This window comes from Budorcas taxicolor, chromosome 6 (genome assembly GCF_023091745.1).
Source record: "Budorcas taxicolor isolate Tak-1 chromosome 6, Takin1.1, whole genome shotgun sequence".
In the NCBI taxonomy this organism is placed as follows: domain Eukaryota; kingdom Metazoa; phylum Chordata; class Mammalia; order Artiodactyla; family Bovidae; genus Budorcas; species Budorcas taxicolor.
In genome coordinates this window covers 102,525,169-102,547,349 of record NC_068915.1, presented here as the reverse complement: position 1 = coordinate 102,547,349, position 22,181 = coordinate 102,525,169, and the positions used below count along the sequence as shown (strand labels likewise).

The 22,181-nt window shown below is 51.4% G+C and overlaps 1 protein-coding gene across 1 annotated transcript in view; it reads left to right on the top strand.

Annotated features, from left to right (window-relative positions):
- The window catches only part of LOC128049558 (epididymis-specific alpha-mannosidase-like), a 35,136-nt gene that overhangs the window by 5,788 nt on the left and 7,167 nt on the right, over positions 1–22,181 (top strand). The window contains 11 exon segments of the mRNA XM_052641786.1: positions 3,847–4,019; positions 5,688–5,776; positions 5,826–5,919; positions 8,637–8,726; positions 10,858–11,059; positions 14,010–14,194; positions 15,278–15,416; positions 16,726–16,859; positions 18,675–18,943; positions 20,250–20,253; positions 21,700–21,887. Of these exon segments, the coding sequence (XP_052497746.1) occupies positions 3,847–4,019; positions 5,688–5,776; positions 5,826–5,919; positions 8,637–8,726; positions 10,858–11,059; positions 14,010–14,194; positions 15,278–15,416; positions 16,726–16,859; positions 18,675–18,943; positions 20,250–20,253; positions 21,700–21,887 (1,567 nt within the window).

Genomic DNA, 22,181 nt, shown 5'->3' with positions numbered 1-22,181 from the left:
CACGACCACCTCGATCATCACATCTACACCACCACCACCACCACCACAATCACTAACACCACCACCACCTCAATCATTACATCTACACCACCACCACCACCACCATTATTACTAACACAACCATCTCGATCATTAAATCGACATTGTCACCACCACCACAATCACTAACACCACCACCACCTCAATCATTACATCTACACCACCACCACCACCACCACAATCACTAACACCACCACCACCTCAATCATTACATCTACACCGTCACCACCACCACCATAATCACTAACACCACCACCACCTCAATCATTACATCTACACCACCACCACCACCACTATAATCACTAACACTACGACCACCTCAATCATTACATCTACACCACCACCACCACCACCACAATCACTAACACCACGACCACCTCAATCATTACATCTACACCACCACCACCACCACCATAATCACTAACACCATGACCACCTCGATCATTACATCTACACCACCACCACCACCACCATAATCACTAACACCACCACCACCTCGATCATTACATCTACACCACCACCACCACCACCACAATCACTAACACCACGACCACCTCAATCATTACATCTACACCACCACCACCACCACCACAATTACTAACACAACCATCTCGATCATGAAATTGACATCGTTACCACCACCACAATCACTAGCACCACCATCACCTCGATCATTACATCTACACCACCACCACCACCACCATAATCACTAACACCACCACCACCTCGATCATCACATCTACACCACCACCACCACCACAATTACTAACATCACCACCTCAGTCGTTACATATACACCATCACCACCACCACCACCATTACTAACACCACCACCACCGTAATCACTACCACCACTGCCACCTCGATCATTATATCTACGCCACCACCACCACCACTACTAACACCACCACCTCAGTTGTTACATATACAACATCACCACCACCATAATTACTAACACCACCACCTCAATCATTACATCTACACCATCACCACCACCACCACCATTACTAACACCACCACCACAATCATTATGTCCACCATCAACCACCACATCTCCATCAGCAGCAGCAGCAGCTCTGCCACTGTCATCAGGGCCCACACCACCTTGAGGACCACCAGCAGCACCACTGGCATCACATCCACCATCAGCTCAAACACCGCAGCCACCTCACACACCACCACTACTTCATTGCCACCACCACCATCTCATCAGACACCGCCTGTACAACTACCTAAACCACATCGCTCATGAAGACCTCTAGTACCACCAGTTTCTGCATCATCTTCACCACCGACAAAACCTCTACCACCATCATCACCAGCTCCACTAGCATTATCACGACTGCCACTACAAACAGAAGGGCCACCTCCACCAGCACATCACCTCCCCATCTCAATGGCCTCTGACGCCATGACCACCAGTGCCACAAACAACAAAAACATCTCCAGTGTCAACTCTACCACCACCTCCAAAGCCACCACCATTAATGCTAACACCATCATGAGCAGTTCAAAAACTCCATCACCACCTCTACCATCCTCACCCCCAGCACCACCTCCATCATCATTATCTCTGCCATGGCCATTACTACCGCAACCACTGCCTCACCCACCATCACCTCCACCACCATCATCACCTCCATCCCCTCTATCACCACTGTTCTCCATCCCCTTGCACAATTTGCACCAAACACCCATTCCTAGCTATGTAACAAATGTTTCTTCACAAGAAATAGCTTCACCCATCCCTAAAGGCAGGGTGACATTACTTTGTCAACAAAGTTCCGTCTAGTCAAGGCTATGGTTTTTCCAATAGTCATGTATGGATGTGAGAGCTGGACTATAAAGAAAGCTGAGCGCAAAAGAATTTGATGCTTTTGAACTGTGGTGTTGGAGAAGACTCTTGAGAGTCCCTTGAACTGCAAGGAGATCCAACCAGTCCATCCTAAAGGAAATCAGTCCCGGGTGTTCATTGGAAGGACTGATGTTGAAGCTGAAACTCCAATATTTTGGCCACCTGATGCAAAGAGCTGACTCATTTGAAAGGACCCTGATGTTGGGAAAGATTGAAGGCAGGAGGAGAAGGGGAGAACAGAGGATGAGATGGTTAGATGGTATCACTGATTCAATGGACACGAGTTTGGGTAAACTCCGGGAGTTGGTGATGGACAGGGAGGCCTGGTGTGCTGTGGTTCATGGAGTTGCAAAGAGTCGGATGCGACTGAACTGAAAGGCAGGGTACTAAGGGAGCATCATTGTTCTAAGTTTCATTTTGTGGAACAGACACGTAGGCTGAGGCCAAGGGAAGGTCAAAGAGACAGTGGATGAGCCAGAACTGACTACAGCTGTAGCCCATTTTCACCCCCCTAAGAGTGATCCCAGTTATACCAAATGTCGAACATCAAGATGGTACTGGATTTTTTTCTGAGAATTTTCTTTACAGTGTCTCTCCTTTCACCCTTTTAATCTGTGGTTCCTTCCTTCTGAGTTTCTACTGACTTATTTCTAGGTGTAAAGAGGAATGTGATGGGAATGTTTAAGTTTTGTTAAATAAATTCCTAGTCTGCCAAGTGCAGTCACAGACCTCACCTCCTGGCCTCCACCTCATCCTTCTGCTTCCTGCTGCTGTTAAGCTGCTCCTACAACAGGGCCTCCTGTGCTTTCAATCACAAGCTTTCCTGTTGTCTCCACCCAAACAGCTCATTTCAGACTCAGCTGAGGGGTCTCACGGTCCAGGAACCTCCGTTAAACCCACAGGACCTTATCATCTCCCCTCTCCACCTGGAAGCTACAGGTTGTCTCTGGCAGTGACTGGTGTCTGATCCTTCTATGGGTCCCCAGAGCTCAGCCCAGAATCTGGTCAGACAAGTGCTGTTGAGCTTGGAAGGAGGGGATAGGTGCGGACCCCTTTCCCTCCTCGGGGGTGACCATGCAGGGGACAGCCCTCACCTCTCATCTCAGCCCACCATGCCCACTGTCCTGGATGCCCCAGAGATGACCCTACAGGCCAGGCCTAGACCATGGCAGCCAGAATCCCAGCACACGTGTGTCCCCATCACCCTGGGGTAGGAAAGGACATGGACCTCCAGACACTGGTTCCTCCCCAGGGGATTTCATGGGGCTCCATTTCCAAGACCAGCCAAGCTCCCCGGAGGATGGACATTGATTTTCCTCTCCCAATAAACTTCACGTTCTAAGTACAAGACATACACTTAGTCCCTTTAGTCCTTGAGGCAGTCCTGGAGATGGGGAGTCTTATAAGACTCCACTCATAGGGGTAAAGGTCCAGGCTCAAATGCTACTAAAACTTACCCGAGTCACACTGCCACCAGGTGAGAGTCGTGGCTCTGACCTGAGCCCGGCCCGGTCAGTGAGGGGCTTCTTAGCCCCTCTCCCTGGAGGCTGGACCAAGTGCTTTTCCATCTCTTCTCTCTGATGGCCTCAGAACAGCCTGGCTCAATATCAGTTCAGGTCAGTTGCTTAGTCGTGTCCAACTCTTCACAATCCCGTGGACTGCAGCACGCCAGGCCTCCCTGTCCATCACCAACTCCTGGAGCTTGCTCAAACCCAAGTCCATCAAATCGGTAATGCTGATGTGGCTCAATATAGCAGCTTGTAAATCAGAATTGAATAAGTGAGTGGTTGGATGATTCTGAGATGGAGCCCTCTGTATTAGTGTCTAGAGCAGCAAGACCCTGCTTGGCCTGGTAGGTGGCACTTCAGTCACAGAGAAGGGCAGGGGGCCTTGAGGGAGTTAGGGGCTGAGGGGCCACCCTTCAGTCACTGAGGAGGCTGATCTCTTTGCAGAAGAACACGGATTTCTCTACAAAACATTTGGGATCCGGCCGCAGTTCTCCTGGCAGGTGGACTCACTTGGCGCCTCTGCCACAACCCCCACCCTGTTTGCCCTGGCTGGCTGCAGTGGCCACATCATCTCCCAGATTGACTATGACTTGAAAGAGGCCATGCAGAAGGACCAGGTGAGCAGTGAGCTGCATCCACTGCTGCCAACCCGCCTCTGCTTCTCCTCCTCTATTCCTTCCTGCATCTCAGAGCCCCTGCTATTCTCCTGAGCATTTGGGATGCTGGCGGCTACACAGGCCATGGGATGTCCCAGCCCCATCTTTGCCCTGCTGTGCCCTCCGGCATGAATGGTTCTCTGCCCCCGCAGGTCTAGCTCCTGGCTGAGCTGCAGGCCCAGCTCAGATGCCTGTGGCTCTGAGTCCCCTTCCCCCTTCAGCTGGGCTGGCACTGCCTTCTTCTTTGAGTCTCCAAAGGGACTGGCACAGACCTACACTCAGTAAACCATGCTCGATGCAGAGAGGAGGCTGTGGGGGGTTCAGGGTACCTGGGACATAATAACTCATCTGATGGGTGGGCAGCGAGCATGAGTGAATGTAACACTCAACAACCACACAGACAGTGCCTTTGCCATCTACAAAGTGCCAGGCCTGATGGGAGCCACTGCCCTCTGGGTTTCTTTTAATCCTCACAGCAGCCTATGATGTAGTTTCTCTATTTCCTGGGGCTGTCTGAAGAAAGTATCAGAAACTGGGAAATTCCAGCAACAGAAATGTGTTGTTAACAGGCCTGGAGGTCAGAAGGCTGAGGTCAATCCTGGACAGGGCATTGCGTCTTCTGAGAGTGTTCAGATGGGTCAGCTCTGGGCCTCTCTCTACTTCTGGGGGCCTCAGGCATCCTTAGCCTACAGACTGCTGACTTCTCCCTATCATCCTCCTTTGCTCATGTTTGGGTCCAACTCCTCCTTTTATGAGGACTCTAGTCATATGGGATCAGGGCCTACCCTTGTTACTCAGTTACCGGTATAGAGAACCAACGTTTGAGGCACTGGGGTTAAGATTTCAATATATATTTTCTAGGACATTATTCACACAGTTACAGATAGGAGTCGTATAATTTACTCTATTTCATAAATGGGAAAATTAGGCCAAAATGCAAGGATTCTGTGCAGGATGACTCAGGTAATGAAGTTTTGGAGAGCAGTGGTAGCATGGCCAGCAGGAGTTATCAAAGAGGATTTGGGCTCTCGGTGGGCAAGAGAAATAAACTTTACAATGACCCCACTGAGTGCCGCAGTTAACACTGCACACACTTTCCATAGCAGCTTGATTCTCTTGCAGGTAAGTCTGTGAGCTGGGTGTGATTCCCAGAGATTCATGTTCAGAGACCAAATCACATAGGAGTTGGTGAACTGTGTATGAATCGGAGGGAGTACTCACAAAAACAGGATTTTATCCTTGCTTTGTAGCTCTGAGCTCTTTCTAGGCATCTGATCTTGAAAAATGAACTGCACCCTCAGTGAGAGGTGATGAGCCCCCCGTGTCTGGGGGCATTCAAGCAGAGTTAGTGAGAAAATGACTGGCAGGTTCTGACAGCATGTCCTGCCCTGAGGAGGGGTGGGATGAACATGCAGGCAGGGGCCTTCTGAAGGGCAAATTCCTCCACCCCCTGTGGCTTTGGGAGGTCAGGAGGAATCTTGAGGAGGAGGCAATGGAGGGAGACGTTGGCCATGAGCCACTGAGAGAGGAGTGGGGTGCAGGCAGCCATGAGACTCAGGCGGGCTCTGGGGAGGGGAGCCCGGCAACCCTGTTGCCCCTGGGCCCTCACTGTTCCCTCTGGGTTTGCAGGAGATGCAGTTCGTGTGGAGAGGATCCAGGTCCCTGCTGGCGCAGCAGGAAATCTTCACGCACGTCCTGGATGAGAACGGCTACTGCTCGTGAGCTCTTGCCTTGGGCCAGACCCTGTTCCCAGCCCTCTCCCTGAAGCACGTCAGCCCTGACCCTCACAGCCAGCCCTGAGGGGACTCACCAAGCACCCATCTTACAGAAAGAACAACTGAGGTCTAGACACCCAGCCAAGGTCTCATGGCAGCATCCGTGGGGCAGCAACACTGGGCTCAGGAGGCTGCTCCAAGACCTCCAAGTCATGGGAACAGCCCTCTTGTGGGCTGTCTGGTTGGAAGACCTGGGTTCAGTCCCCTTCTGTCCCTTTGAGCCTGCGAGGCCACAGGCAGGGGAGTGAGCCCCTCTTTGAAGAGGGGAGATTGTCCACAGGATGAAGGGGCAGCTGAGAGAAGAGGGTGGGTAGGCGCTCACTATCAGTGATGTCAGTCTCCATTCTGTGCCTAGCATTGTTTCTTGGTGTTTTCCGTCAACTATTGTCTTTTAATTATCATCACAATCTTTAGTATACCTTAACCCCACTCCACTACTCTTGCCTGGAAAATCCCATGGATGGTGGAGCCTGGTGGGCTGCAGTGCATGGGGTCGCTAAGAGTCGGACACGACTAAGCGACTTCACTTTCACTTTTCACTTTCATTCATTGGAGAAGGAAATGGCAACCCACTCCAGTGTTCTTGCCTGGAGAATCCCAGGGACGGGGGAGCCTGGTGGGCTGCCGTCTATGGGGTCGCACAGAGTTGGACATGACTGAAGTGACTTAGCAGCAGCAGCAGCAGTGATCAGCAAATGGAGATTCGCAGAGATTCAGAGTGGTCGTTCCTGGAGCCTGGTTGAGATGTCACCTCTATGCTGCCTGGCATGAGTGGCAAAGAGGCAAGTGGCCCCCTTGCTGTGGGCTATCCAGACCCCAGAAGGTCACTTTTGGTGCCTCCCAAACCATATTAGTGCCTGTGGATGCCAGCATGTTGGCCTGTCTTTATACAGAATTTTGAGATTCTGCTCATCGAGAAGGTTTCAGATTCGTTTTTACTTTAAAAATATTGTTCAGTTCAGTTCAGTCGCTCAGTCGTGTCCAACTTTTTCAACCCCATGAATCGCAGCATGCCAGGCTTCCCTGTCCATCACCAACTGCTGGAGTTCACTCAAACTCATGTCCATCAAGTCAGTGATGCCATCCAGCCATCTCATCCTCTGTCGGCCCCTTCTCCTCCTGCCCCCAATCCCTCCCAGCATCACAGTCCTTTCTAATAAGTCAACTCTTCACATGAGGTGGCCAAAATACTGGAGTTTCAGCTTTAGCATCATTCCTTCCAAAGAAATCCCAGGGTTGATCTCCTTCAGAATGGACTGGTTGGATCTCCTTGCAGTCCAAGGGACTCTCAAGAGTCTTCTCCAACACCACAGTTCAAAAGCATCAATTCTTCAGCGTTCAGCTTTCTTCACAGTCCAATTCTCACATCCATACATGACCACTGGAAAAACCATAGCCTTGACTAGACAGAGCTTTGTGGGCAAAGTAATGTCTCTGCTTTTGAAAATGCTATCAAGGTTGGTCATAACTTTCCTTCCAAGAAGTAAGCGTCTTTTAATTTCATGGCTGCAGTCACCATCTGCAGTGATTTGGGAGCCAAAAAATAAAGTCTGACACTGTTTCCACTGTTTCCCCATCTATTTCCCATGAAGTGATGGGACCAGATACCATGATCTTCGTTTTCTGAATGTTGAGCTTTAAGCCAACTTTTACTCTCCTTTATCACTTTTATCAAGAAGCTTTTAAGTTCCTCTTCACTTTCTGCCATAAGGGTGGTGTCATCTGCATATCTGAGGTTATTGATCTTTCTCCTGGCAAACTTGATTCCAGCTTGTGCTTCTTCCAGCCCAGCGTTTCTCATGATGTACTCTGCATAGAAGTTAAATAAGCAGGGTGACAATATACAGCCTTGACGTACTCCTTTTCCTATTTGAAACCAGTCTGTTGTTCCATGTCCAGTTCTAACTGTTGCTTCCTGACCTGCATACAGATTTCTCAAGAGGCAGGTCAGGTGGTCTGGTATTCCCATCTCTTTCAGAATTTTCCACAGTTTATTGTGATCCACACAGTCAAAGGCTTTGGCATAGTCAATAAAGCAGAAATCGATGTTTTTCTGGAACTCTCTTGCTTTTTCAATGATCCAGCGGATGCTGGCAATTTGATCTCTGGTTCCTCTGCCTTTTCTAAAACCAGCTTGAATGTCAGGGAGTTCACGGTTCACATATTGCTGAAGCCTGGCTTGGAGAATTTTGAGCATTACTTTACTAGCATGTGAGATGAGTGCAATGGTGCAGTAGTTTGAGCGTTCTTTGGCATTGCCTTTCTTTAAAATACCATAAGTTAGGTATCAAGATTTTTATACCCCCGAAGTCTGGTGCCCATGGTGCCTGCATTCCTTGCTTACCCTTGGCCCCAGCCCTCTTTGCATCCTTGGGAGTGGATCTGATGAGCGTGGAGCTGACATAAGGAAGGAGGAATCAAGACGATCCTCACTTAATCCGTATGGTGGAAGTGGGGCCCAGAGGTTGTGGGCTTCACTTGGCGGCAGAAGGAACAGAGGACCTATAAGGAGATGTGCTTGAGGTCCCCCACAGGGCTGAAATGTGGCCCTCTGTCCACAAAGCTCTCATCTGCCCACCACTGACCTGCCTGTCTGACTGATGGATGATGGAGGCCAGCAGAGGGGTCTGCTGGCCCACATGCAGTCTGGCCTCATGGAGTTCTTCCGGTCCACCTGGACCCCAGGCTGCCTTCCTTCTCAGGGTGCAGCCTCCTAACACTCCTCCCTGTCTCTCAGTGAAGGGTTTTTCTTCCAAGATCAATGCACGAATGAGATGTTCACCCCCAGTGACATGTCTGTAAGGACAACATTCAAATGTATACCAAGAAACTGTTGAACAATGCGCGGGAACGATTCATCTGGTTCCAGACAGGACATGTTCTCTGGCCATGGGTAAGGGGGGACATCCCTGGCCCTGATTCCTCAACCACACCCAGAGATTGCCATGATGGGTCTGGCCTCTGTACCTGCTAATACCCTCAACCTGTTTGCAGCTCTAACCAAGCTGGTCTTCATCCAGGCAGTTTTACTGCCTTGGGAGTTCAGAATGTGATGTTTGCCAAAGGAAAATAGAAACGCCTGCCTAAAGTAACTTGGGTCCGGGTCACAAAAGTTTATAAAAATCTACTTGTAACCTCCTACTTCTTACTCGTTATGATGACTGTCAAAGTGGGGTGCTGGAGGATATATAAATCTAGGCTTGCTTCATCAACATATTATTGCTCTGGCATTTCTTTCTGGAGATGGTTCTGAACACACTCGGAGGCCCCCGTGAGATCCAGTCATGACCTTTCCCCTCTGATCAAAGACGGGGAAAGAAGGGGAAGTTAAGCAGTTTGTTGTGCTATACACTGTCGTGAGTTTTTGTGGTGAGCTCATCACAGATCATGAGAGAGAGAAGATGAGATAGATTTTATGAAATATCTCTTTGGCCAGCCTGAGAGCAATAAATTCTGAAGGTTTCATCACTCTGGCCACTCACAGGACTAATTTTGCCTGGACTCACCTGTCAAAACCTGAAGAGAACTTTCTTTGTCCTGACCTTGTTGTGCCCACTAGAGTCTTCCCAGGTGGTTCAGTGGTAAAGAATGTGCCTCCCAACGCCACGAGACTTAGGAGATGTGAGTTCGATCCCTGGTCCAGGAAGATCCCCTGGAGGAGGAAATGGCAATCCGCTCCTGTATTCTTGCCTGAAAAATCCCATGAACAGAGGATCCTGGTGGGCTGCAGTCCAAGGGGCAGCAAAAGAGTCGAATGAGCATGCACACACCCACGAGAGCCAGATAATCTCCTCTGCAAGATTTCTGTGAGCCAGGAATTGCCGATTTTAGTAAAGATGCATTCAGAGGTGGCTGGACATTCAATTGAGTCCAACATTTGAGATACACGTGAAATGCCTCTGAACAACTTTATCCATTACATGATTTCATCTCAGTCAAAGGAAGACTTTCACTCCTGTGAACCCTGCCTCTTACATATATTCTCACTATAATTCTATTTTATGTACTTTTCCCAAAGCCAGATTTCAACAAGGAAAACATAGAATACTGTGACTATTGGGGGGGTGGGGTACTTTTTTTTTAGAACTGTAGCTCTCTCCTTCTTTATTGCATATGACGTTATATTAGTCACATGAATACAACATAATGACCCCATATATAAATATATTGCAAAATGATCACCACAATAGATCTAGTTAATATCTGTCACCACAGAGAGTTACAAAATTTTTTCTTGCGATGTGAGCTTTTAGGATCTACTCTTTTAGCAACTTTCAAATACATGATAGAGTATCATTAGCCATAGTTACCATGATGTTCTCTGCATCCCCAAGACTTATGTGTTTTGGCGAAGGAAATTTGTACCTTTTGACTTCCATCAGTCATTTAAGCAATCACCAATCTGTTCTCTCCAGGCATAAGCTTATTTTTTATATTACCTCCATTAAAAAAATTCACGTGTGAGATCATATGGCATTCATGTTTCCCTGTCTGACTTACTTCACTTAGCATAATGACTTCAAGTCCCATCCATGTTGCTGCAAATGGCAAGATTTCCTGTTTTTTATTGATGATGTTATTGGTGAATAACTATATATATATTTATATATATACACACACATTTATAAATATTCATATAACATTTTCTTTATCTGTTCATCCACTGATGCACACATAGGCTGACTCCATATATTGTTTTAAATAATGCAACAATGAACCTGGGAGGGAGGTGGGAGGGGGGTTCAGGATTGGGAACATGTGTACACCCGTGGTGGATTCATGTTGATATATGGCAAAACCAATACAATATTGTAAAGTAAAAAAATAAAATGAAATCTGAAAAAAAAAAAAAAAGGCGAGAGAAAGAGAGAGGGGCAGAGAGAAACATCTAGAGCACAGGGCCTGGGAACTGGTTTGGGAACTTGTGGCCCACCAAGGAGAATGGGAGAGAGTTGAAGAGGAACTCACTCTGTTTAGTTTGGGCTCTGCTTCCAGAAGTGCAGGATGTTGCTTCTGGCCCACAGCGATGCAGCAGGCAGTTCTTCAATGCCTCAGTGCAATTTGCCAACATGGACCGTCTGATGAACTACATCAACAGCCTCACACCCAAGACTGGTATCTTCTTGGAGTATGCCACACTGAGCAACTACTTCCAAGCTATACACTCTAAACATATGTCAGGGCCTGTCTGAAACCACTGCGACTTCCTGCCCTATACCTGGGGACTGCGGTGGTGATTTGGTGCCTGGTAGGTACAAGACTCCCCCAACTCAGTGTCTGTTCAGCACAGTGCTGGGAACCTACTAGAGGCACTGGGGCAGAGATGGTCCCTGCCCCACCTACCTGACTCATAGAGACACACAGCCTGCTTCCCACCACATTGAGCCTCTCAACATTGTCCACACACAGCAGGTTCCTGCCTCTATGCCTTTAACTACAGTGATGCCTGAAGGAGTGCCCTATTGGCACCTTCTCTTCCTGCAAATCCTAATTGTCTTGCAGCGTCACCTCCTCCAGGAAGCCTTTCCTGACTTTAAGGCTAGATCACTTGGCCCCTCCTTGCCCCAGAGCCCCAATTTTCTTCTATTACCACCTACTCATTTTGGGGGGACCCTGTCTCCCTCCAGCCTGTGTCCCAGAGGCCAGGACTGTTCTGGCTGCAGACAGCACGGTCTAAGTCATTTCAAGGTTGTGGGGTGAGCCTTCTGCCTGGGTACATGCATGACATGGCACTGTCCCGTGTCAGTAAGACAGGGGGGACATTAATCTTGCTTAGTCCATCACGTGTCAAAACAAAGTGGAACAATAAGAGGTTTTAGCCTAGTAAGTGGTCCAGAAGAAGTGCCCAGCAGATGTAGCTTCTGGTGTCAACTCTGTCTTGTGTTGCTGGGTCAAAACCTAGACGTGATCCAGGCAGTGCCTGCTGAGGAAGCCAGTTCAGGGCCTTAGGTGGCCCCTGGGAAGCCCATTAACACCCCTCCCAGGACAAGCCACACTCACACCGCTTGCTGACCCACCCCCGCTGCTGACCCAGCTCCTCTGTCTGTAAGCCAGGCAGGAATTATCCACACACAGCGTCACACTGAGCTGGGGAGGCAGAAATACCCTCCACACCCTAGCTCAGGCCCTGCTCAGGGCATCAGTGGGGAATGGGGCTGTCCAAATTGTTGAACTATTTAATACCTTCACTACATAAAATATGAGAGCCCTTGAAGAATCCTGTTGCCTTGTTCCCCATTTGCCCAGAAGGAGAAGCCGAGGTCTGGGGAGTGAGAGAGGAAAGGACCCAGGTCAGCTTTAGCCAGGACATCCCAGGGACACGAAATCAGGCCCTGCCTCCAGCCAGTTTTGCCCAGCCGCCGGTCCATGCTGGGTCACTCAGCTGGAGAGGCCCTTGCAGAAGGGAGAGAGGAGATGTGAGGCTATCCACACGGGACAGGTTAGGTAAGCTCACAGGGGCATCCTCTAGCTGAACATTCACCATGGGGCCAGGGTCCCTGGAGCTAGGTCTGTCCCAGGCCTGTCCCCTGCCCGCCCTCACCATTCGGCAGGCACAGAGCCTCAGGAGGGCTGGCCCCACACGGTGACTCGGACACTCACCTGGGTTTAGATCACAGCTCCTCGCCTCGCAAGCTGAGTTGCTTCCAGTAAGTGACATCACCTCTCTAAGCCCCTACTTTGTTATCAGTGAAGTGGGTTCCAGGAGGACTGGAGGGACACCCACATGGCAGTTCAACCGTAAATACTTCTCTTCTCATTTCCTTCCCTTGCAAAGAGGTACCAGGATGGGCCCCCACTGGCAGGGTTGGTTCTGGGCTGGCCGCTGCCCTGACTCCCCCAGACCTGGGTTGGTCGTGCCTCTCGAGCCTTGGCCTCTCATCTGAGTGGCGAGAAGGGGAAGCTGTTTAGCTCTCAGGACACTTCCCGGGAACCTCAGATTAGGGGAGGACTGGCTTCTGGTGTGGCTTCCCTGGTAGCTCATCTGGTAAAGAATTTACACACAGCAATGTGTGACTTGAACACACACACACACACACACACACACACACACACACACATACACACACACACACCTGCGATGCAGGAGACCCTGGTTCAATTCCTGGGTTGGGCAGATCCCCTGGAGAAGGGATAGGCTACCCACTCCAGTATTCCTGGGCTTCCCTGGTGGCTCAGACAGGAAAGAATGAGCCTGCAGTGCAGGAGACCTGGGTTCGATTCCCAGGTCAGGAAGATCTCCTGGAGAAGGAAATGGCAACCCACTCCAGTATTCTTGCCTGGAGAATTCCATGGGTACAGAGGAGCCTGGTAGGCTCCATGGGGCTGCAAGAGTCAGACATGACTTAGCAACTAAACCACCAAACCACCCCCAGCCTGGGGAGGAGGCAGGAAGCAGAAATAGTAGGGAACACTGAGCCACCTGCTGAGACAGCCTGTCCCTAAGGAGCTCAGCCTCTGTCCTCCCACCCCCAACTTGTCCTCTCAGGCGGAGTCAGGACAGTGTCTACTGGGCTCTCTCAGCTGCCACCGCCTCTCCTGGCCCTCCCTGCAGGCAGCCAGAGGGACCCCCCCCCCTGATATGCAGGCCTGTCCAGGCTCCTATTCACCCTAGAAGTGACACTCACAGGGCGGCTGCCAGCACTCCAGGCCCCTCCCCTCTGGGTCTTGTCCTCTTGGCCCTCATCCCACTCCTTCCCCCCGATGTCCTCCAAGACCTTTGCTCACAGACTTTCCCAGGGTCCTAGGCTCACACTGAGGAGGGCAGGACAACCCACGCCAGTATCCTTGCCTGGAGAAGCCCATGGACAGAGGAGCCTGGTGGGCTGCAGTCCATAGGGTCACATAGGGCTGGACACGACTGAAATGGCTTAGCACCCGCAGGCTCACAGTGGGATTCATGGCTCCATCGTTCCTGTCACCTCAGTATCCAGGCCTCTCCAGGCCTGGCCCAGACCAGCCAGACCTTCCCGTCTACCCAGGCCTTTCAGGGATCTTGGGCTTTTGCTGGCCTAGTTGGGGTAGGAGCCCTGAGATCAGTGCCTACCCTAGGTTGTCTCCCGGGTTATCCAGGCAGACCTTTCACTGGCCAAATCTTCCTCAGCCCTTCCCAGACTAGGGCTCAGGGGCCTCCATGGGCAGGACCTCACACCCACTACTGGCCTTTTTCTCCTAGATACGTTTCATTCCTGGACCAGGTTCTATGCCTCCCGCAGCGGGCTCAAGGGGCTGGCGCGGCGAGCCAGCTCTCTGCTCTAAGCCGGGGAGTCCATGTTCACACGATTCATGTTGGCTCCACACTGGTTCCTGGACTGGGCCTGGGCCCTGCAGCAGCTCCAGAAGCTCCGCTGGGTGGTCTCCGAGGTAACGCCACACCTCTCAGTGGCAGGACCAGGATCGGACCCTCCTGGGTGTGTGCTTCCCCCTCCCTAGGCCACCAGATCCTCCTGGTTTCCGGTCACTACAGGTCCACTTGACAGATGAGAACACTGAGGTCAACTTGGGACCCACACATGATGAAGCTGCATCAAGGCTATGTCCCCAGATTTCCACCTGTAGCTTCATTGAGCTTTAGAACCAGATTCACCTAGAGGGTAAAGGGCAAAGTGGAGCAGTATTGGTGTCCCACAGTCCTGTCCAGGTTCAAATCTCAGTTGAGCTGTGTGGCCTCAGGCAAGTGACTTTCCCTCTCTGAGCCCAATTCACTCCCTGGACAATGAGAACCACATGTCTGCCTAGGAAGGCAGCCAGTTGAATGGGATAATATACCTAACACATAACCCTGTGGGCTTTGTGGCTGCTACAAAGGAAGTTGTTCACTAATTTCCATCTCACTTGTCTCCCCCTGTACAGACAGAGAAACTGAGGTCTAAGACGTTCTGTAACTTGTGTCCTCACCCAATCAGAAATGGGCCTCACTGACCACGACTTTCATTGTCACCCAAAGGGAATTAACGGCTGGAAGGACTAATCACTGTGTGGAGGAGGGTGAAGCAGATTGACTTATGCCTCCACTGGAGTAGCCAGAAATGTCACTTCACCCCATGGTGACTCAGTTTCACTTCAGGGAAAAAGAGGTAATCCCACCCCTACTCAGTGCAGACAAGTTCAAGGTCATGTATGGGGCGTGTCTGAGCAGGTTAGCAGCACTTATGGGATGACTAGGCCTGGGAGGTGAAGCTGGGGATGGTAGTGGATTGGGGTTGCTTCCAGAAGTCTGTTTTTTGTCCCAGGTCAGAGATTCAGATCAAGGTAAACAAAAGTTGGGCAAGTCCGTCAGTCTATCTGACCTGTTTCCTCTTCTGTAAAGTGGGAGGAACCCCCCACCTTCTCCATTAGCACCTGCTGAAAAGGAAGGAGAACCAGTGCCCAGTGGGCACCAGGAGAGCAGGTGCTGAGCAGGAGCAGGTCCTGACCCCACTCCTTCCAGCTCTGGGGGGGGCCCAGGTCCAGCACCATTACGCCATCACAGGGATTCACACCCCCAACGTGAGAGACACGTTTGTGGAGCACCTGAGCACCGGGATGCAGGGGGTACGCAAGCTGATGGTCTCTATCATCCAGGACAGGTCCCCAGCCCTCTCTGGTAAGCCTGCCCCCAGTGGTGGATTCTGAGGCCTGGCAGGGTCCCCATCCCTTTCTAAGAAGAGAACCTTGAGGTCTGTGGAGACACCTGTTCCACTGGGCTTGAAACGCCGAGTCCCAATCCCAGATGCGGTTCTTACTTTCATCAGGAAGTTGGCAAGGGGCAGTCACTTCTCTGAGCCTCTGTTTCTTCTCTGTGAACAAAGAAGGGGTGATGTGACAGCTGGAGGGAGGAGTAAATGCTAACATGGTCCCTCCCGAGCTCAGCTTGGGGCCACATCCTGTCAGGCCCACCACTTGACCAGCCTGTGTGACTATGACAGTTTCACACAGGAAAAGTGACTGATCAGGCCATTTGCCTGAAGCTGACGGGCTTCATCCCTGCAAATCCTGGGCAAAGACAAGTTAGTCTCCCTGGGCAGGTGCCAGGCCTGCTGCACCTTCTGCAGGGGTCCGCACTCAGCCTGCTGTCTGTCACCATGCCCTTCCCCCTCTGACCTCACTGTTCACCTAACCTGCTCCGCCCTCCCCTCTGTGTCTGTGTACAATCCCACCCTACCTTCACACCTGGGAAAGGTCCTGGGGACCAGGGGTGCAGCAGACGGGCTCCTGCCCACAGAGACCGGGATTGGAAGGGGAAGACAGTCTCAGAAAGGGAGCTAGATTCAGTGCCGATTCAGCGCTGGTGGGACCTTCCATTGCCATGGGCTCAGGAGGGCAGCTCCCCAGGCAAGGGGTAGGTGGGGACCCCAGGAAGGCATCCTGCCATGGGAGCTGCCTGGGCGGAGGCCAGGGGCTGGAAAGTGTGGGTGTTCAGGGATCAGGGAGTCATTGGAAAGGACAGATGGTGCGGGGGCAGGGCATGGTGTATGGAGTATCCAGGTCAGTATCGCAGGGGCCTCCAGTGCTGAACTAGGTGATTGAACTTGACCCTCCAAGCTCCAGAGAGTTCTCCACCCCTCCTTTGCCAAGTGCTTTGGAGCCAGGCCTTGGGAGATGGGTCATCTTGTGCAGGTGATGCTACCTCTCATGGCCTCACCGTCCTCACCAGGAAAGTGGGCTGACGGAGAGATGCGTGAGGAGGGCTCAGCTTCTGGAGGGCTGCTCCCCCCACCCCCGTGCTTGGGAATCAGGACGATAGTATGAACACTGTAGAGGGGCTGCATGTCTGATCCCAAGTTTCAGCCTGTCCCACTCACCTAGGATCTGCAGGGCCGGGCTCGCCGGCCTCCGCTTCCCTTGTTCCAAGGGGCATCCAGATGTGTGGAGTATGTCAGGTGTCCGCAGTAAAACCTCTTGTCCGTGTGCAGGCCCAGAGCCTGGGGGGCATTTTGCCGTGGTCTATAATCCCCTGGCCTGGACAGTCACCACCATCGTCACCCTGACTGTGAACTTCCCTGAGGTCAACCTCACAGATGAGACAGGCAACCCCGTGCCTGCACAGGTACAGGTGGGAATCCTGCCTCAGCCGCACTTGTGGTTGCTGTCTCTGATCCAGGCAGGGACCCCTAGAAGTGGGAGACTTTGACGTGATCATGAAATAACTGCTATCACCATAATGAGGCACTTGTCAATTAGGGTCAGTGAGATCCACCCAGGGGATTGACCTCGGGCTTTGGGCATCTGATATGACCCAAAGTCCCTTCTGTCGCCTCCTTGGAACGTCTCAGGGTGATCTAAGCTGCATGGGAAGCTTCACCTCCTGCCTCTCCTTTGGGAATATATATATTCTCATATAAATTTCTGGGCTTCCCCAGTGCCTCAGCAGTAAAGAATCTGCCTGCAGTGCAGGAGCCTCAGAAGACGTGGGTTCGATCCCTGGGTTGGGAAGATCCCCTGGAGGAGGGCATGACAACCTATTCCAGTATTCTTGCCTGGAGAATCCTATGGACAGTGGAGCCTGGCTGGCTACAGTCCATAGGGTTGCAAAAAGATGGACATAATTGAAATGAATTAGCACACAGGCTTGTAAATTTCCACCTTGTGTGGAAAGGCACAAAGGATCTTAAAGGTGGATCATTATGGATGTGCCATGTTAGGGGCTGGGCCCAAGATGCCTCTTTCTGCAACACCCACATCCAGTGTGAGCATGTGATCCCTCCCCATCTCTGTCCACAACCAGGACCTGAAAGTGATTTCAGAGGGTGCCCTACTTACCCCCAGCTGATCCTTCCTTGCGGAGACGATAGAGGTACTGCCATCACTCAGTAAACACTTCCAAACGCCTATCTGGGATGTGGCCTCAAGTTGAGTACTGGACATTGGAGTCACTTGGGGTTCAGGGAGCAGACACAGAAATGGACAGTTAAGATACGGAGTGATGACCAGGAACCAGCACTTAGCTGAGACACAGGAGGAAGATCCTCTCACGTTGATGGAGGAGGGAAGAATATTGTTTGAGAAGACCCAACACACAACATCCCCTCTCCCCACCCAAAGGCAATACCCACTAAGAATAAATGTATTTAATATTATTGAACACTTACTGCATGTCAGGGTTATGCTAGGTGCTGGAGAAACTTTAATAAGCAAGCAGACAAAAGTCCCTGCCCTCAGGGGGCTAGTATTCTAGCAGGGGGATCCAAGCAGGCAACAAAATTAGAAAGTAGAGAATGTGACAGATGATAACTGCAGTGGAGGTAAGCCTTCAGGACAATTTGAGGGGTATGCATGGGCACATTGTGTCTGCTTTCGTTCAGAGAACAACCAGGCTGGAGGTGGTGAGAAGCAACGTGAGCTCGTTAATTGGCCCCCTCCACAAAACCCTCAACAGCCCAGAGATGGGACCCGTTCTCTGGAGAGTGAGGGGTTCCCTACATGGATCCAGAGTCCTCATCCCATCCCTAAATCAGATAACTTGGAGATGGGGAAAATCCTGAAAACCTCTCTCCTCTGGGAAATTGGAGGATGAAGAGATAAGAGAGCTCCCTCCAAAGAGGAGGCCCTCCAGGTCGAGGGAACAGTGTGAGCAAAAGTTCAGAGGCAGGAAACAGCAGGGAGAGTTGGAAAGGAGGGACGTTGGTTTTTCAGCCCCAAAGGAGAAGGGAAGGAGGAAGGGGTAGGGCCTGGGCTAGGACCCTGTTGAGCAGAGAGGATGCAGGAGGGGAGCCCAGCTCAGCCCCATGATGGATGACCCTGCTGCCCCTGTGGGGAGGGAGCACTCCATCCAGGAGGTGTGTAAGCCCAGGGTTGCTACGGAGACTGAGATGTCTTCCCCCCGTGACATCCATCATGTGATCCTGTCCCTCTGGACTCGCAGGTCCAGAACTCAAAGAAGACGCCATCTGCCTATGACCTGCTTGTGCTGACCACGATCCCAGGACTCTGCTACCAGTATTACTTCATCAGGCCCATGAGGAGGGCCCAGAAGGACACTCAGCAGACTGGGGCCTCCGTGGACAGCACCAACGAGTTTGGCCGCAGACCCGGGACAAATCGTAGGCAAGTGGGCAGACGCATGTGGGGGAATGACTGCTATACCATGTCCCTGGGCAAGGACACCAACCTGATGCACAGCGTCTGGGAGAGGTGAGGTGCAGCCATTGCTGCCTCTGAGGCCAGGAGTGTCCTAGGACCTGTGCAGGTAATGCCTCACCTGGGTCTCCATTTCCTCATTTGCATGTCAAGGATGTGATGGTGGTGGAGCCTCTTGCTGTGTAACCAGCTCTGTTTCTGGGCGTGTGGGTCTTGTTGTTGTTCAACTGCTTAGTCATGTCCAGCTCTTTATGACCCCGCGGACTACAACACACCTCCCTTCACTCTCTCCCAGAGTTTGCTCAAATTCATGTCCGTTGAGTAAATGATGCCATCCAACCATCTCTTCCTCTGCCATCCCCTTCTCTTCCTGCCTTGAATCTTTCCCAGCATCAGGGTCTTTTCTAATGAGTCAGCTCTTTGCATCAGGTGGCTGAAGTACTGGAGCTTCAACTTCAGCATCCAGTGAATATTCAGGGCTGATTTCCTTTAGGATTGACTGGTTTGATCTCTGACAAACCTAGACAGCCTATTAAACAGCAGAGACACCATTCGGCCAGCAAAGGTCTGTACAGTCAAAGCTATGCTTTTTCTAGTAACCATGTATTGGATGTATGAGTTGGACTATAAAGAAGACTGAGGGCTGAAGCATTGATGCTTTTGAACTGTGGTGCTGGAGAAGTGTGTGAGATTGGGCCAGGTCAAGAAAACCTTTTGTGAACTTGTTCATTCCAAAGATGTTGTTCCACAGGAAAAGAAGCGGGGGGTGGGGCGGGGGGCGCTGAAAAGCTCACCATGGAAAAAGTGTAGCCATTGTCAATTTTTTTAAAATTGAGAGACACAAAATATCCATCCGTCCACCAACCCTCCCATCCATCCATCCACTCACCATACATTCATCCTTGCACCCACCCCTCCACATCTCCATCCATCCTTCCATCTATCTATCCATTCACTCATGTAGTCACTTATCAGGGGAAAGTTGGCTCCCAGAGTCTGGAGCCACCCTTGTCCATCCTCAGTTCCCATCCCAGGCAGTTTTCATTGCTCCTCCACTGTCTCTTCCAACACACCCACTTCCATTTTCTCCTGTGACCTCCTCATAGGAAGAAGACTCAGGAGAACAGGTAGCTTGGGAGGAGCACCGGCTAGAAAGTGAGGTGAAGGAAAGAAAGGAAAGGGGCCAGACTGCAGGGGAGGGAGACGGGGTGTTGATGTGAGAAAGACGAGTGTCACCTGGAGCTCAGCCCCATCGGTTGCCAGCAGCTCTGTAAGCTCAGACCAGGACTGGCCCCCAGTGGGGCTCATGGGAAGTTCTGTCCTTCAGTCAGTCCACAGGGACGTCTTGGGAGAGCATGAGGCAGGTAGGGAGGGCCGACTGCAGCTCACATGAGAGGTCAGCAGTGGGTGTGGGGGAGCCGGAGAAGTGGGGTACTACCCCAGCACATGTGAGCCTCCCTGGTCAGGCAGGGAAAGGTGAAGTCTGCAGGCCGGCGTTGGGCTCCGTCATCACTCAGGCCCCATGCCCCTTCTGGGACGCCCCTGAAGGGCTGGCTCCAGCTCGTCATCCCTTTCTGCCCACCCACAGGTGCCCTACACCCAAGCCACATCCCCGCCCAGCCCTTCCCAGGAGTGTCCTGCCGTCCATCTGCCTGGCCCCTGTGTGTCTTCAGGTGCTTTGGGCTCAGGTGAGAGAATGTGTGCTTCTTACCGGGCTCCCTCACCTCCCAGTAGGGGTACAACCAGCACCTGCCACACAGTCAGAGAGGGAAGCCTGTTGGAATAGAGAGAGGGTGGCTCAGAGGAGGCTTGGCAGGGACGAGACACCCAGAGCCAGGCCTGAGGCCTTGCATTCTGGAGGGAGTCCGTGGGAGAGACGAGCGGACAGCGGTTCCTTAGAAGGACCTGCCTGTGCAGAGACCTGAGGGGGGCAAGCCACCTTGTGCGCAGACCACCCCAGGGCGTTTGCTGGAGGAGGGCCTTTGTTCCTTCATATATGACAAGCATGTTGATATATACATACCATACAAGTCACCACGTTACACGCTGTACATGTATATGCTATTTTGTGTGCCCACAGAGTTGTGCCATAAGGGTGGTGTCATCTGCATATCTGAGGTTATTGATCTTTCTCCCGGCAATCTTGATTCCAGCTTGTGCTTCTTCCACCCTAGCGTTTCTCATGATGTACTCTGCATAGAAGTTAAATAAGCAGGGTGACAATATACAGCCTTGACGTACTCCTTTTCCTATTTGGAACCAGTCTGTTGTTCCATGTCCAGTTCTAACTGTTGCTTCCTGACCTGCATACAGGTTTCTCAAGAGGCGGGTCAGGTGGTCTGGTATTCCCATCTCTTTCAGAATTTTCCACAGTTTATTGTGATCCCCACAGTCAAAGGCTTTGACGCAGTCCATAAGGCAGAAATAGATAAATAAATATTTAACTCAATAAAGCAGTGGGAGCAGAGCCTCTGAAACCGTGGTACACCCTCTGCTTATGCTCTCAGGAGCGTGTTTGGCAGCGTCTCTCCCCTCCCCCTGTGGGATTCTTTCCTGGATAGGGAGAAAACCTACCTCCTGGGCTCTTGGTGAGTCCACGGAGCTTTTGTCCAAGCTGAGTGCATGAGCGTCATTGAGTCCTCATGACCATCACATAGGCTCTGAGGAAGTTATTTTTGTTCACTCCTGGTTCCGTGTTGGTGTGTTAATATTAAATAGAGGCCTTCTGAGCCTGGATCCCATCACAAGGAGAATTCCTGGAAGAAACTGTCCATAACAATCATACTCTTTTCTCTTTTCCACCTCTGCAGAGTAACCAAACCATCCAGGTGACCCAGGAGTTCATGGAATACCATGATAACAGTGATGAGGGTCAGGTATCCATTTCCGATAACTACGTGTTTGCTCCTAATGGTACAGCGAAGCCAGCCTGGGTGGCTGTGGAAATGGAGATCCTGGAGGAGCAGCTCTTGACCGAGATCTGGCAATGCTTCTACAGGTGAAGTCGGCCCTCTGCGTGTGCACAGCACACAGTAGGTGGTCACGGGCAGGTGGGGGACTTACCCACTGAGCCACCTGGGAAACCAGCAATTATATACACACAAGAGCTGTTCCTGTGTTTTCATCAATGCAGAGAAATAAGCCACCCAGAACCGGCCAGGTGCTCAGTGCCTCTGGTGAAGTGGGCTCCTCCTGTTCTTTTGCCCAAAAGGCCCCTCTGCCTGCCCTGCCTGGCAGGAAGGAGGCAGGGAGGGAAACAGGAAGAGAGGAAGGAAAGAAGCAGGGACAGGCA